The following is a 17,503-nucleotide window of genomic DNA, read 5'->3' as shown; positions in this document are numbered from 1 at the left end:
CCAGACTTCTTTTTTAAGAAAAAAAAAAATCAAACCCTGCAACTGTTTAGGACTCTTTCTAGTCAGTCATATTGCATCTTCAAACTTACCTTTTCAGAAGATGAAGTATATACTTCACACCTCTGGAATGACCACTATAAATTTTCCAAATACTATGTCATAGCTTTTCAGAACTATAGTCATTATTGTGGATAAATAATTCCAACTGTTGTTTTTGCTGTTCTGTGTTTACATATCATTAACTGAAAATTTATGTTCCACTTAACAGCCACCTCACTTCCGCTCTATTTTAACTTCAAGCTGTGCTTGGGCTTGGCTTGTTCAATTGCTTCACCTTGATTTAACACAATTCCTATTCTGTTGTCACAAATTTATGTTAGTTAGGAGTAACTACCATAAGTGTAATTGCATTCAAAGATTACCTAAAGTGAGTGTGGAAGTATCAACCACAATTGATTATCCTCTGATAGTTATAATTTGTTCCACAAATTAATTTTCACTTAATCAAGCAATAGCCACTGTTAGAATACTTTGCATTGCTTATGATTGGCATATGCAATACAGTTATCAAATAGATCATTTATCATAGCAATTAATTTCACTCAGAGAGCACGGAGCCAGGAAATAAAACTTCAGTTGTGTAAGGCCCAGCTGTTCTATTTTGTAGAACTGTTATCTCATTTTCTCTGACATATTTTCTGAAATATTATTAAATGTGTACAAGAATAACCCACAGCAAAACACTAGCCCTGCTTGTGATTCTAGGAATTTAATTAGGTGATCACTGATGAAAGCCAGTAAAACTGTAAACTAGAAAAAAAGAGTTAAAACTCATTATTTCCTATGTGTTGAGATGGACCCAAAAGTAATGCTGAGAGCCTTCATCAATGAGTAGGTAGTATTTAAGTTAAACCATAGGACTGTGAATCAAGCCGTGCCTCTGTTACAAGAGCTCATGATGATCTTTGCATGTACCTTCATTCCTCAAGAAATTAAGGAAAAAATTATAATAGTCTCAAATCTGATACTTGTACTGATATTTGAGATAGCTGGATATAGGGTACTAATAGGTGACACAGAAATCCTTTTAAGTAAGCAGTCTTAAAAAAAGTTACATTATCCCCAAGTGTTTAGATACCATTATAACCTCAGGTTCTGTGTTTCAGTTTCTTTATGTGGGAAATTTTGCCTGTACAATGCTGCAGTATGAGCAGAAATAGAAACAAAACCTAAGTATCATTGTTAATGAGTTTGGATAACAAAGGGAAAGGGCTACTAAAATGATGAAGGGATTGGAGTGTCTGACATACAATGAGAGGCTGAGCGCACTGAGGCATTGGACTTGATAATCTCTGGAAGTACCTTCCAACCTCAATTATTCTGTGATTCTGTTATTCAGTTTCTATGTTTGTTCTAGTAATCGTTAACTCTGCCATTAAGAACTGAAATTCTAACATTTATCCTTCTGTTATTACTAGGTGGATAAGTGGAGCTGCTGTTGTCAATGCTTTTTATTCAGCAAGTAGAAATCAGATAGGTAAGGTTTACCAACTTATGAACTGGATACAGATTTAATGGTCAAATTTTTTTATATATATATATGTATGTATGTATTCTTAAAATCAAGAAGTTAATATTATGGGGGTTGCAGAAGGGCCTCAGTGCAGCAAAACTGGAGGTTTCATTCATAGTGTTTTCATTCCCTCGTGTTTTGAATTGCCTTTGTACAGAACAAGGACAGAGGCTTGGGATTCAGCCATGAAAACAATAACAGTGTGGAGTGGCTAGAAGTTTAATGACCCAGTAAATTTGGTGGCCCCAGCCTTTTTTTTTTTTAAGGGATGAACAGTGAGTACAGTACCACTTCTACCTGAAGGAAACACTGACTAAAAGAAAGCCGCGGATCTTTCTGCCACAGTGTGCACATGGCTTCCATTCCTTATAACCCCTTCACAGTCCCTTTGTACAAGCTCATTTAGTGTGGCTTGGGGAAGGATGTTGAATTTCATCCTTCTGGTTAATGAACACACCAGTTCATTGACTGTACTGCTCAGAATCCCATAACATTTCACATGATAGGCCAGAATGACAAAGCCCCATGCTTTTTCTCATGAGGTGGTACACTTGCTTTCCATAAGGGTAATTACAGAGAGTCTAAAAAAAAGTCGTATTATCAAGGCAACAAAAGTTCTGCATTTGATGATGAAATAATGCTGAAATATTAGTGCAGAAACCAGCTTGTTCTCAGTTTCTATTTCCTCACTTCAGCACTTTCCCATACACAGCTGTAAGATCCAGTGCTCAGAAGACAGACTGCAGTGATCAGCTTCACAGAAGCTGTGCTAAGCAAACTTGTCCCATGCTGTATGGGAGCAGGAACTCATGGGGTCAGTGCTTCTGGGGCATATGGTCACTGTTGCACGAGTGTACATGTAGCATCAGGTTTATAATGGAAGAAATAAATAAACTAAGCCAAGCTTTCCAAAAGGATTTTTCCTTTTTAATTATTTCTGTCCCCACTGAAGAGTTGAAGATAAAAAGTTTTACAGTCCTAGATTTTCAGATTTTACTGAGTCAGGTGATCTGTTAAGCAGACTTCTGCAAATATGATCCTTATTTCTCCCATTAGTCACCTGTGTCTTTGCAATAGCTTGCACCTTCAGAAGCACAGAGAGTACTATTGTGGGCACAGTGGGACTGCAGCATTGTAAGCCTCAACAGCATGCAGGCAAGAATGAGGAGGCATAGAGAAAACTCCTTGTATTGGTGCAGTCATAAACAAGACGAGAATACAGCACACTACAAATGGTGCTGTTTGCAGAGGAATTCAGCAGCTACAATACTAACCTATTTTTAGGTTTCATATCCTAGTCAAAACTTTGGTGATATTTGCCAAGGTTCATTAACTTTTCCAGTTAACCCAACCTGTTCTGACTTTGCAGTGGGTACTATAGGGAAGACATGAAATAAGCATTATGAAATCCAAGGTAGACTATAGAGACAAAACTGTGTTGACTTAACTGACCAGCACTGCTTGGTTAAGGATGGCAAGACAGCGCAATCAGTTTGGCAGGTGGCAAAGCTAAGTGAGCATTAAGCTCATTAGTAACATTTAGCACAAAAATCTGCTCAGAAGGCTTTGTTTAAAATAGTTTTGTTCAGTAATTCATAGAAAAGGAATCATGGTTTGGAAGACTGAAACTGGTGACTGGCAGTTAATAGGAGCTACAAATTCTTACCTCATCCTTTAGCTATGGCATGCCACAGGATAATTAAAGCAGTCTGATCTTTAGAGTGATGTCTGAATTAGCTTAGTATTATGCTTTAAAAAAAAAAAATCCCTCTAAAGAGGAGTTCTGTGCATGATGTGTAGGAAATTTAGAGCTCTTATGATTATATTTTAATATCGTCTGATCTTTACTGTTCCATCAGCAGCACTGATCATAAGGATGCCACTCAACCTCAAAAAAATCAGCTGAGCTGCTGCTAGTAAGGTAGCCCACCATATGTTCCCTTAGGTACCAGCTACCTCTGACCCACAGGCAGGTATGCAGGATTGAACTGACCTGTGTTTCTGGCTGTTGGGGGGATACTGTGCAACACAGTGCTGGTAAAGGCATTACTGTTCTCAACACATTCAAGAAGAAAAGCAGCATGTTTTCTTTTGTCCAGGGCTGCACAGATTCTGAGGGAAATTATGCCTTTTTCTGCCTTAGATATTCACAAAGCTGAGAAGTACAATCTGCCTGTTAGGTCCCAAAGGTGTTGCACTTCTCTCTTTAAATCTCTACTTGAAATGTATCCCACTGTGGGAGGAATGCCTGTCCACTTCAGACCTGTGGTATGTAACAGAAGTCATGGAATAAGTTGTTTTCAGAAGGGTGGAGTTAAAAATAAAATCTGTGAATTCTGACATTTTAGTCTAAAAGCGGATGAGGTGACAGGGTGTTAATTAACAACTGAACCGAAAGTCCTGGGGAACTGTGTGCCTCGGGGGGGGGGGGGGGGGGGGGGGGGGCGGGGAAGATGGTCCTATGATTTGAAGTAAAAGACAGGTTGAGCTCCAAGGGAGTCACAGTTGTAATATTCCAGGCCACCAGGACTGATGTGTATCATTCTGAGTAAACATCTTGCTAGCAGTACTCTCCAAAAAGAATAGTGCGTTGATGCTATACACTCCAGCTACCACCCTGTTTTGCCAGTCATCAGAATAGCCCATCACACAGGATGGCTTTACACTCTTTGTCTTTACTATCAATACTTTCTGGCAACAACATCAAAACATTTAGATATTTAGTTCCATGTCAAACTAACAAGGTAATAGAATTACTGTGACAGTAGGCAGCAGTTTGCCCAGGACAGCAGAAACAGGTTTTTTCCTAACCTGTTTATTATTTTTCCATTTTCCCATGGTTCTTTCTCCTCTTGAAAGAAACTGCTAGAACTGTACTGGATCTATGCTGAAATGCAAGAAGTATCTGTTTTTGTTCTTTTGCTGTGTGAAAACTGTCATCCAATTCCTCTTTTTTGTTCAAGTTTTGTAGAGTTACATACGTCTCATTCACAGTGAGAGTAAATACTTTGTATTGCTGCAAGAGGCTGAAGTATAGGGAAAAGGCCTGCATGGGATATAAAGTATAACTGAATATTTTATAGAATTTTTTTAAATTCTTCACTTATAAAAAGATCACAAGTGCAACATGATTTTTTTTACTGATTTGTTTCTTAAAAGCCTAGAAAAATGGGCACAGAAGTGTGTGAAAAGAAGCCCTTTGTTCCAGTTCTTTCATTGCCAGCTTGACCTATTTTTATTGATTCTATAGTGGGAATTACTGGTATTTTCAGTGGAAGAATAAATTCCTCTCTCTGAGATTGATTTGTGGTGGGGATAATGATCAAATAATTTATTCTTCTAGGGGAACACCCTCCCACTTCTCATGATGTTGTGAGGTTTATTTAATAATGATACAAGAGTCTGAGAATGCTAAATGCTGTAAATTGGAAAAGTAAACTGCTTTTTTGCAAAGTAAAATAGTACCAAAGACAAAGTAAAAGCTGATCATGATTTTGCAAGTGTCTGAAGAGGGGAGTTGTCCTGCTGGTCTGTTCCTACTATCCTACAGCAATTATCATGTGTCAACTCAGTTGTTGCTGGTAAATGAGGGAACAGCATGACTTTGGTTCAAGCCTATAAAAAAGGTCTCTTCACACCGCACGGATAGGATAATGAGGTAGGGCCTTAACTGTGTTGTGGGTTTTTTTGCAGTTTTCCCTGCTGGCATTTTGCAGCCCCCTTTCTTCAGTGCATCCCAGCCCAAATCTCTGAATTATGGTGGCATAGGCATGGTCATCGGTCATGAAATCACACATGGTTTTGATGACAATGGTAAGGCACTGAGTTTCTAGTTACAGAACTTACAATGCACAGAATGTTTTACATGCTTTAGTGCTTAACCATTCCAGAGAGCAGATAAAATGAAGGTAAAATTTCCATATATAAGACCAAATCTGGATTTCTGAGGCTTTACAGTATTGTTCCCCATGATTCCAAAAAGTGCGATTCAAAGAATACCACAGACCCTCCTGTAGCTGCTAGGCTGCAGCAACAGCCCAGGATGTGGGCCTGCAGCACACAAGGGCTTTTAATATAGTTGCTGGTCACTTGCTTTTCCCAAAGGCTGCATCAAAAACCATCATAAACTACACATAAGTGTAAACAGGCTGTGTCACTAGGCTGGCATAGGTGTGAACTCAAGGGTCTACCTCTCAGACCTGCTGCCCAGCCACATGATTCATTTCTAGACCCACACTATGATCAATCCAGCATTGAGTCACAGATCAGAACCATACCAGGCATCCTAGGAGAGCCTTAATCCCGTCTTCTGATTCAGTATGAATTTGTTTTTCTCCTCTGCTGAAATACAGCCCTCTTAGCAAAAAAAAAAAAAAAAAAAAAAAAAAAAAAAAAAAAAAAAAAAAGCATCATCTGTATGACTGCCTCATTACAGCAAATTTTTTGCATGAGTGACTATGCTCACTTGCTACCCTTCTTACTGCATCAAAAACCTCTTTTCCTGTATATATAATTCTGTTAGCATATTATTACAGGCAGAAATTTTAATGAGGATGGAGACCTTGTAGACTGGTGGACTGAACAATCAGCACGCAATTTTAAGGAGCTATCCCAGTGTATGGTGTACCAGTACGGAAACTTTTCATGGGACCTAGCAGGTGGACAGCATGTATGTATATTTATTTGTAACTAACCAATGCTATTTTTAATGAGGAAACACAAATCTTATGTCCTAAACATGCAAACTGTTATTTACATGAATGCTCTGTTGGCTTCTGGTCAATATTGTTACCCCTACACACACACACACAAAAATTCTTAAAATTAAATATAGTGGTAAAAACTCCACACATACACCAACTGTTCTGAAAGAGGCAGGATTTACGTTCTGAATGAGTGGCAGTCCTAGAAGCCTTTGCCTTAGAAGCCTTTCTGGGCCGTCAAAGGCTCTTTTTTGAATTCCATGAAGGAACAGAAAAAAATAAATTGAAAGTTTGAACTTCATTTCCCCAAAACTTGATGTGCAAATAATATATATCCCCATCAAAACAAATCCTACCTGCTGCTTTCCTTCGCTCAAAAGTTTCTTGCTCTTTCCTCCAGAGAAAAAGCTGGACTACAGAGCTAAAAGGTCTGAGAAGAATCAGGGTACAAGGAGAGGAAAAGATGATAGATTTAGGAGAGGCAGGCAATCTAAATGTGACTGCATTTATAGCATTCTGCAGAGTTAAAATTATTAGGCATTCAGTGTAGCGTCTGTGTCTGGAAGCCCTAATTTCATGAGAACAGTTAGCAGGATCAGGTCTGTTCTGTGTCCCAACAAGACCAATATTCCATTAACTCACAGAAACAGGTGACACTGATACTGTAATTACTCATACTGAACAGGAGACCAGTCCTCTTCCTATTAAAATGGAAGCTGCAAAACTGCCACTGGAAGGAGGGAGCCCTGTATACATAACACAGCACTTCATAGCATGTCATTTCAGGGGTGACCAAATGCTCTGCTAATGCACCTGCATTGTCTCTAGTACACAACCCAGCTTTAATCATCTAGAGACAGTTTAATCATCTTCACAGTGCTCCCACCTTGCTGCCATAGCGATTTTACTGTCCCAGGCTGGCAGTGCACATACTTCAAAGCTACAGATGGCAGACTTCAACCACAGTTACTAGCTGAGCTGCCATCATTCTGTCAGCCAAGGTACATACTGCACCAGTGCAGCATTTAGCTCACACTCCTGCATCTTCCACACAAGTGACATGACAAGTATCAGCCCCTAGATCATTGCCGCCCAGTTAAGAAAGGAAAGCAGTTTACTACAGGAGCACTCAGTTGCATTGCATTGTGGAAGACCACTTTTAACATCCACCTTGTTTATTTTGGACTTCACTGGATAACCATGTGTGGCTTTGAACTGTGCCGCCACCTGTTTCTCTGTAAGGAGCAAAATTTCTCTTGGATGGGTCCTCCTACAGTTAAGTGGCGAATGAGAAGACACTTGCAAGAAGCTATTTCTCTGACTACTACTGTCTTTTTTTTAGAGGCTGACAATGTATTCCATCATACAGAATAAGGAAAAGATAAAACTTCCAGCCCTGAGGTTTTCCTAAATCTGTGCGTTAAACTGTTGGGACTCACAGAGAGGCCACTAAAAATAGAGAAGAATATTTCAACATTTTTCTGCCGTTTTTTCACACATTAACGTCAATCTAATGATGATTCTACATTTTGCAGCTTTGAATATCATAGGCCAATATCTTGGGCTAAAGGTTGAAAATACAATTATTTTTTTTTAAATAAAATTACAGATTGTCCATTACCAAAGCTTCATCATCTTTAGTGATACTTGACCAACTTACAAATACTATACCAGCTAAATAGATATCTTCTATGTATCTTGCTACCAAAGAGCTACCTAACTTGCCCAATGTACAGGAAAATACTTACTTTCTAGCAGATTTGCTGATGTCTGTTAACTGATAATTTCCACTATTTGGAGTTTGGATTGTAACTTGTTTTGTAAATTATATGGAGAGATTCTGCCTGCTTGCTCTAACTGGAACTGTAGTAAGAAGCTGAGGGTTAAAGACATGGAGGAAATAGGAAGAATGAACAGTGACTAAGCATCAGAAAATCTGGGTGAAAGAGATATGAGAGCCTAGAAAGCTGTCTGTAAGGGAAGGAGGAGAATTAGGGAAAACAATAGTATTTGTATGGATTTTGAGACAAGGGAGGCAAAGACTTTTCAGAGACGGTAACATAATCTTTTGCTAAAACTTCATATTTTAGGGAAATTCTCATGTTGAAAAAGTGAAAAAACGCACAAAGTTTGACATTACAGATCCTGGATAAGCCCTTCTTTTAAAAAAACTATACTTTTCCTTTCTATTTTACAGCTGAGTGGAATCAACACACTAGGAGAAAACATTGCTGATAATGGGGGTGTTAGACAAGCATATAAGGTAACAAGTATCCATTTTTCTATTTTAGCTGAAACCACCATAAATTAAGAAAATTAGTTTCAGAGCCTTTGAAGAAGAAACATCATTTTTGTGCTAGGGACAGGACCATACCTACTGCGTCATCAAGGCATGGTTTAAAACTATTGACTAGCTGTTGTATTTCTATCATCCTGTTAATTATTTCCTGATATATATTATCTGTTCCTAGTGCACTCTTTTTCAGCTGACTTCTTTCCCTCTTTTTTTTTTATTATTATTTTTTCCTATTGTGAATAAGGAATTTGTAGAATGAAAACATTTAATGAATCACACTTGGACCATCACCTAACTAAACTGATGATACCGAGCAGATGTCTGCCTCTGTGTTCACCAGCTTTTTTGTGCCAGGAAGGAGGGACAGAATGACTTTCTTCTAAGCTCTACCCATAAACAGTCTCTGCCTATATGGAACACTATTCACTGTTAAAAAAACTGTTCAAAATATCGTCTTGTACAAGTGACTTGGGTCCCCTGTACAAGTATCCAAAGATGTCAGTGACATCTGGACTCCTTGTGCTAAGCCTTCCATCAAAGCTTGTATGCTTTTTGGCTTTCCTTTCATTCTCTTCCTGAAATAGGTATGTAACTCCTTAGATGGGCCAACTTTGAGACTGAAAGTAAAAGCAGCAGAGGTCTTCTCTTTGTGAATGCGGGTTGCAAGCTGAGAAGCAAGTCAGCTTCTCTGAACTTTTCTTGTTACCTGCAAATCTGATGGTAGCAGGCCTTAATAACGTGACCCTCCCTCTTCTTCCCTGAACACCTTGTTCTGTGGCAAAACATTCAACACTTCACAGTGCTGTCATTCCTCAACAAAGTGCCCACTGGGGTGCATGGGCCAACTCATACTTCTCAAAGTTATCATCATAGCTTCTGCAAAGAAAGCCATCAGCAACGCTTCACTAGAAATACACAGGTTTGAGGGCAAATACAATTATTAATGAGAGTATAAAGAATGATTTGGAAGCCTAAAAGAGGTGTCAGTGTGGCTTATTAGATTAGTCTGATCTTCAATTACTGGATCATTTGTGCATTTTAAAAAAAGAGTACAAACTCATGAAAGCGGATACTCTTTCTGAAAGGAATGGGAGTAGCCAGAGAAAAATTAGGAGGTCAGAAGTATTACAAAAAAAGAATTGGACATTTATAATTATTATGACATCATATAAGTAGTAAAAAAAGTCCAAAAGGAATCTTGAGAGTTCATCTAGTCTGCCCCACCCCCACCTCCTAGCAGGTAGAATCAACCATTTCTGTATCATTCAAACAATTCAAACAATTCAAACAATTAAGTAAGAGAATTTCCGCTACGTCCTTGCTGCCGTTCAAGTGCCATCATGTCTTTGCTTTCAACAGTGGAAACACAGAACAATCTGCTCCTTTCTTTTCTGTGACCTTTTGCGTATTTGAAGACTATTACATACTTGAAGGCCCAGACTTCTCTTCTTTAGACTAAACAAACCCAATTCTTTCAATCTTTCCTCATAGGTCATGTTTGCTAGACCTCTGCTCATTCTTGCTGCTTTCTTCTGGACTCTCTCCAGTTGGTCCACATCTTTCTTGAAGTGTAGTGCCCAAAACTGGACAGAGTGCTCCAGCTGAGACCTGGCCAGTGCCAAGTAGAGTAGAAGGATTACTTCATGTATCTTATATAAGACACTCCTGTTTATGCATCCCAGTATGACACTTGCCTTTTTTGCAGTACTGTGGCACTGTTGGCTCTTGTTCAACTTGTTATCCACTAAAACTTCCGGAGCCTTTTCAGTAGACCTGTTAACCACTCATACCTCAGCTTGCACTCGTGCAGTTGATTGGCTTTACTCATGCAGTAACTTGGCACTGACTTTAGTCAGAACATTTCTCCAGTTTGCCAGCATCTTTCTATTAGTAATGATATACTAACAACACATTGTTTGACACATGGTCTTCATAAGAAACATGAAAGCGGCTGTTCTTACGATGGAAAGGTTTTAAAGTCTGCTGCAATTTGCTTAAAAAAAAAATAAATCTACTTTTCTACTTTCCACAATGCAACATTAGATAATTGATAAATTAAGGTCTTCTCCCTGCAGAATCAGTTTTGTGCTAGTAAGATTGGATCCTGGAACTCTGCATTGTATACAGGGAAAGCATATCTTACCATAAGTGTGGTATTTAGACTCTAACCCAATAGCTGGCAAAAAAATATGTAATATGCTCATGTGACAAACATTTGAGAGAAAACCAAACTGTAAACAGGACAGCAAATACATGTGTTCTGTAGAATCGGAGAGAGGAATGATTTTTTGCCACAGCTGAAGCTTTTTACCCCACATCTCTCAAGTCTAATGGAAAGAAGCAGTGGAAGAGGGAAAGACGAACAAATGGGGAAAGAATGAATCTTGATTGTCTTGGAGATCATTTGTGCCTCCTTGAGCAGAGGCAGGCTGGGTTGCCCAGCAGAGTCACTTAGCCAAGGATCCATGCACAGGGAATCCCCAAATCACGTAAGACACCTCAGGTATGCTCATTTTGCGACTGTGCCTTAGAAAGCAGCACAGCAGCATGCTTTTCCATGTGGATTTTTACCATGCAAGGTGCGTGTTGAGGGTAACTGACAGTAATGCATGACCCGCAGAACCTGCAGGAGACAGAGCTGCTGCAGGTGAATCTTTATACAGACAGCTGTGAACCCCAACAATTTGGAGGCTGCTTTTAGCACAGGGCTTGCTGATGCCTCCCTAGACCTACCCCTCAGTTGATGTCAGAGAATCTCACAGTCATTTCCATTACAGAACATATTTTATGTTTTTAACACAGTACCACCTTGCTTTATACAGCCATTAATTAACTCTGTGAAAAGATTTGGCAGGTAAATATGTAACAGTCCAATGACATTTAATACATTCATCTATTATAAAGCTTGCTGAAGAATAGTACTAACTCTCTGTAGCTACTGTACTTCAGAATATGTCCTCCTTTGCATTCTTGATTTCTTCCCCTGTAAAAAGATGCGTAGTTATGCAAAAATCTTGTTATCTGGGTGTACCCATCTTACTGAAATTACTCCATTAGCTTTGACTTCTTTTTGCTACAATAAATTGCCTTCTTTAAGCCTGTTTCTCTTACCATTTATTCCAATATAATTCAGGCAGCTTCACTAAACCTGGTGTAAAACACTACTGTAAGGCCCATTCAATGAGAAAACTGTTTTGATTCAGCCAGGCCACTGGTATCACAATACTAAGGAATGGCCCTGTTGTCTTCTGCTTAAAGGTGGCATGTGGTAAGATGAATGTCCAAGGTAGTCCATGATTAATTATGTCAAAGAATCCATGTTCCTCCTTGTCATCATTTCATTTTGACTGTCTGGGCAGGGCAGTTTTAACATTTCTACTCAATTCATTCTACAGGCCTATCAAAACTTCGTGAAAAAGCATGGAAAAGAAAAACTTCTTCCTGGTCTTGAAATGAACCATAAACAGCTGTTTTTTCTGAACTTTGCACAGGTATTCTATAATTCTCGACTGAAGACTTTGAAAATCAGTTAAAGTTACAGTTTAACAGTAAGCCAGAAAGTGTAGGCTGATTGTCACAGTTTTACTAAGAGCTGGCAGAGTTGCTAAGCTGAGCAGCGTTCACTACAAAGTAGAAAAATAAGGTTGTCTTAGATAATTTTTATCTTGCCTAAATAAATGAATTCAGCCACAAGTTAAGTCTTGTGGACAGTTTCTTGTGTCCAAGTGCCTTTGTCTGAGGACAACAGCATACTTTACTTTTTTTTTAAATGTACTTTTTTTTTCTCTATGTTCTAATGTGAAATTTATTCTCATGACATTAAGTATTTCATAGTGAAATGACAGCAGGTCTCTTCCTGGACAATCTTATGGCTCACAAATGGTTTTCTTTGTTACGTGTGTAGGTATGGTGTGGAACATACAGACCAGAATATGCTGTGAACTCCATCAAAACTGACGTGCACAGCCCAGGCAAATTCAGGTCAGCATGTGTAATAATCTTCAGTGCAGTTCCTAGGTGCAACATAGCTTTTAGCTATAGAATTTAAAGAACTCTACACAAAAGGCTAGGTTGCACTTACCAGGGTAGATTTAGGCATACATATATATATAGGCATAGCACACTGAAGATGGCTAAGAGAAAGACAGACTGTCCCTCCAGACCTCCCAGCCCTAGCATAGCTCTGTGCTGACAGAAACAGGCACAGTCCTTCCCAGGAAGCTGCACAGGCAGAATAAGGCTGTGGGAGAGTTGTCCTCACCCTTGAGAGGATACAACTTAATTCTGTCCACACTATTGAGAAGCTTTGAACAGTCCTCATCACAGAACACAAACACCATCACCTGGCTGTTACCAAATGTGCACAACTGTTACAGCAGAGTCCCAGTGACTGTGTCTGGAATCCAGTGCTCTTCTGGAAGTCCCCTGGCTCCCACAGTAGCTCCCACAGTTCTCATAAAGACCAAAGACTATTGATGGACTTCCATCCTCCGCTAAAGTCACAGGTAAAATCTCCAGTTAATCTGTGGGGTGCAAGGATTTTACTCTTCAAAGCATGGAGAAGAATTCATCTTCTTGTAAATGGTAATACTGACATGAGAGAGAAATGACCTTCTGTCGATAGCCTTTGCCATCATTAGAATGAGGAACGCCTTTGCCATTTAGAGCTAGAAGGATGTTCTTCTGTTCCAACAGAGCGGATTGGCCCGTCTTCGCTGTTAACAGCATTACTCGTAACGCCTGCGGGACAGAACTGGGGCTCCGCTGTGCCCCAGGTGTTCTACCAGGTCACTGTTCGTTCTCTGATGCAAGAGTAACAGAATTGAGTTCTAGGTGGAAGATTACTCCCCTCAGTCAGTAACAAACTTGTGTGCTGTGGTGCAACAAGCAAATTTGTATTTTTTGCCTTATGTACTCAGTCAGCCTTCCCAAGAATAGGTGGGCTTGAATTCAGTAGTCATGCAGGAAACTTGGCTGTTCAGGGTGGAAGTCTTTGGGCCAGACTAGGATCTTTTCTTTTTAACTTAAGTCAGAGCAACCTATTCATCAGTAGTGTAACCATGTTTTTGCTCTGATAAATCTGTTTGGTCAAATGCCATGAGATAGTAATGTAGACATCACAACATCTCTGTTAGTTTTGAAAGGCTGTGTCATCTCCAGGATTCACATACACAATAGCTGATTTCTCTCCTGATACAATTCAGAACGTTAATTCCAGTATCTTTCTTTCAACGGCTTTTCACCAAAGAATTATTTTGTTTATCCCACATACTCAAATATTTAGTGAAATCAGTGACTGTTCCTTCAGCTGCTACTTGACTGGCATTTCACTGTGGGTGGTTTTTGTACTTTCTGCAGATCTCTCCCAGAGGCAGTTTATGCATCAAGTCCTACCATCAGCTGAATTTGGTCACAATGCTAATGAGGCTCTGCAGCAGTTCTTCAGAACTGTTTTGCATATCTAATTTGTATGAGTCATGAGTCCTTTGAAGTTCACTAGTTCAGCATCTCTGTGTAATTGTGTGTCTCTTGGATATATTACATCATGTATTGTGCTGTTTTTACCTCAGTAGGAAAGGCTATAAACTTTATATGAAATTACACAAATATTAATAAGAAACCATACTAACAATTTTAGAATCTGAAGTAATTTTCAGGATGAGGCCCCCTAAGAGCTCTAAAATAGAAAGCATTTCAGTACACGAGACATACCCACAAATTACTGCCTAAAGACATACTATTAAAATGTCACAATGGCTCCCAATGTGCCTTTTTTTCCTTTTTTTTTTTTTAATTGGGGGGAGGGGTTGTTGTTTGTTTAATACCTGCTATACTGACTGCAGGCTATTTCTCCTTACAGGTAGGACAGGCAGCTCTTCATAAAAATGGTTAATTGCATAGCCCAATTTTAGTTTATGGGCTAACAACTTTGAGTACTGGACAGGTAGAATCTTTTGTCCACTAGAAAAAATAAGACGTTAACAGAAAGACGCCATAGATCAGGTAATTGTCACAGGCATGTGACAGAGAATCTGTATCTGAGTGTTAACATGCAAAATTAAACACAGCAAGTACAGTAACAGATACAGGTCAAGGCCTGCTTATGTACCAAATCCCTGTAGTTCTCCATTTTAGTAAATGAAGCAGGATTCTTAGCCCACTGCTGTTCTAGCTGTTTGTTAATAACAAATGTAAATAGAGTTATTACACCCAAAATACTTTTTGCTCTGTTTCTGGCAAAATCCCTTTTTAGCTGTTCCAGTCCTTAAGAGCAATGAAGCGCTCCTAGATCACTAAAAGTAAAAAATGTGTAAAAATACAAATGAACGTTCACTGAAAAGTTACACCGCAGTCCACTACCTCAGGGTCTTCTTTTCCCTTTACCAAAAAACTTGTCAGCAAAACGTAGCTGAAAAAATTCTCAGTGAAAACTAACGACAAGCAATAAACCTGTTCCTAGTGAAATAAATGGAAGTTTTGTGAGAGCCAGTAACGAAGGGACAGATCCTGTATTTTGAGGGGTTGCAACAGGGACTGTACAAACGGAAAAGAGAAAATCCAGCCACTCCTTGAGGTGAAATGGAAGCAATAGTCACAGTTCAGAAATACAGCATTTCCCACAGTATTTTGAGGTGATGCAAAAAAAGAAGTTACAAAATGTGGGTTGTATTGTTTGTTTTAAACAAAGGCAAGCAACAATGACAAGATGTGGGTTTTTTTGTTTTAAAGGGTCATAGGGTCACTGCAAAACTCTCCAGAGTTTTCTGAAGCCTTTTCATGCACCAAGACAAACTACATGGATCCTGCTAAAAAGTGCCGAGTTTGGTGACGGAACCGTAGACCTTGCATCTTGAGAAGCTTTCCAGAAAAAAAGAAATTCTGAACTAATTTTGAGAAGGGGAGGAGGGCAGAAAACTGAGGTGAATATGCTAGAGTAGTCACTGTAATTCTTAGTAAACAGGCAAACCCCCCCAAAAAATAAATAAAAAAATCACACATCAATATGTCAAATGAAGGACTAATGCCAACGCAGCAATTAGCTGCTCTAGCTGATTGGCTGCTTTTCCTATCACTGAACCCTGTAGAATCTACATCACTTGACAGTGTACAGTAACATTTCACTTGCAGTTAATCCTGTTCCCCACTGGCCAATGGCTTTTTGGATTTGTTTTAAAATGTCGAAGTATAACGCATTAACTCCTACTGGTCGGTGAATGTGTGTTTCTGATCAAGCAGAGGAAGGAAATACTAAGTAACACACAGTTTTAGACATCATAAGATGATAATGAGACAACAGTTTTTATCCTAAGTGTCAGACTTTGTATCCTCTGCTGTTATGATAAATCAGTTCTACCAAATGTTTTCATTTTTACTTGAAACCATTTATACAAGAGGAGTCCAAAGACCTGCTGTACTTAAGTAACTTCTCACTAATTATTCCAGTGTGTATTATCTGAAGTCACTATTTACAATAGTTTATTTACTGCTTTCCAGCCAAACTGAAATTGTAGATAATTTATTAATTTTTGAACATATAATCTGTAAGATTGTGATCAAAGACCCTTTCACAGTTTTCTAAGCTTTTCCTTGCTTTCTCTAAAGTTGGTCTTTTTTAAAGTTTCTAGTAATGTATAAATCATAGTTTTTATATTTAAATCTGAGCTACACTTTTGACTTGAAGTATTGTAATATATTTTATCAGTGGCTGCATAGAACTGGGAAATTTGAGCAAAGCATGGTATCAGGCAATAAGATAAAGTCTACAAAACTGAGTTCTCCAATGGAGTATACCAATATTTAAGTTTTCAGGCTGACTTTCTCAGTGTTTAGGGTCTGATCCTGCACATAATTCGTACATATTCTGATCGATGTCAGTCCTCACATCACTAAAGCTGCACAGCTGATTGCAAGAATCAGAAGGAGCTTTAAGTAAGAAGGTAAAGGCTTTAAATCTGCAATGATATGTATTAAACATCCTCATGCAGATTGCAAAGGAACTTACTGCTTTGTATATCAAAGCAAACAGATTTCCAAAAATAAGTACCAGATACCTCAGATGACTGCTACAATAGGTATATTTAAAAACCTATGTTTCCTTTTAGCTTTCCGAGTTTGTCATCTGATAAAAACATTTTGATAATAAACTGAAATTGTGAGCCAAATGCAATGTGTGTTCTTTATAGGAAATACAAAAGTACAAAAGAAAAAAAATCTCTGCAAATAAATTTCGATACTCACCCCTGAGCCCTACACCTCAACATCTGTAACAACTGACAAAAGGAGAATTCAAATAATTTTGTTCTAATTTAAAAGCAGATGTCAATAGGTTATTTAGTATCTAAGGAAATCACACCAAAATTGCCTGCAGAAAACTTTGTCTTCCCGGACTTTTCCCCAACAGTATGATAAAGAGAGCAGAAAATAGAATCCTTTTTGTGAATTCCCAGCTGGAGGAGTCATGCTTAATGCAAGAGCAATAGCGAAGGCATCCAGGAGCAGCCAGGACAGCTCCACTGCTGCTGGAGGTACGGTAGCTGTACCTGCAGTTTCTGAGAATCAATGGAAGGATCTTTGGTTGTGGTGCACCGGACAGATCAAGTGGCCACAGGCAGCCACAAACCAATTCCCACTGACCCTTCTGAAGGCATGTGATGTCCAGGGCACAGAGGGGACCTGCAGAGCCCTTGTACCTACACCATTCTTTGTCTAGTCACTGCTGCCTGCAAGTCACTCCTGACCACAAAAGGGAAGCAGAGAGTGAAAAGCAGTAGAAATTGGAGAAAAGTGCTAGAAAAAAACCAAAAGTTATGTTAACAGGGTTATCTCTCTGCTGAGTCCCTTTTTTCATGTATGCCCCTTTTCTCCATATTTGTCAGAGATCTTTTTATACTCTTTATCATTAACCTGATGCATACAAATGAAACTCAATCC

General features: G+C 38.9%; 1 protein-coding gene across 5 annotated transcripts in view; it reads left to right on the top strand.

Moving 5' to 3' along the window:
- Window positions 1-16,721, top strand: part of MME (membrane metalloendopeptidase) — a 51,576-nt gene extending 34,855 nt beyond the window's left edge. For all 5 annotated transcript variants that reach the window (XM_049803294.1, XM_049803295.1, XM_049803298.1 and 2 more), the window contains exons 17-23: window positions 1,479-1,537; window positions 5,267-5,386; window positions 6,109-6,242; window positions 8,474-8,539; window positions 11,968-12,063; window positions 12,477-12,553; window positions 15,302-16,721. In XM_049803294.1, the coding sequence (XP_049659251.1) occupies window positions 1,479-1,537; window positions 5,267-5,386; window positions 6,109-6,242; window positions 8,474-8,539; window positions 11,968-12,063; window positions 12,477-12,553; window positions 15,302-15,401 (652 nt within the window). In that variant the 3' untranslated portion in view covers window positions 15,402-16,721. The remainder of the gene's footprint in view (window positions 1-1,478; window positions 1,538-5,266; window positions 5,387-6,108; window positions 6,243-8,473; window positions 8,540-11,967; window positions 12,064-12,476; window positions 12,554-15,301) is intronic.
- Window positions 16,722-17,503: the final 782 nt, after the last annotated feature.

Source organism: Accipiter gentilis, chromosome 6, assembly GCF_929443795.1.
Source record: "Accipiter gentilis chromosome 6, bAccGen1.1, whole genome shotgun sequence".
In the NCBI taxonomy this organism is placed as follows: domain Eukaryota; kingdom Metazoa; phylum Chordata; class Aves; order Accipitriformes; family Accipitridae; genus Astur; species Astur gentilis.
The sequence above is the reverse complement of the archived record's forward strand: the minus strand, read 5'-3'. Positions and strand labels throughout refer to the sequence as shown.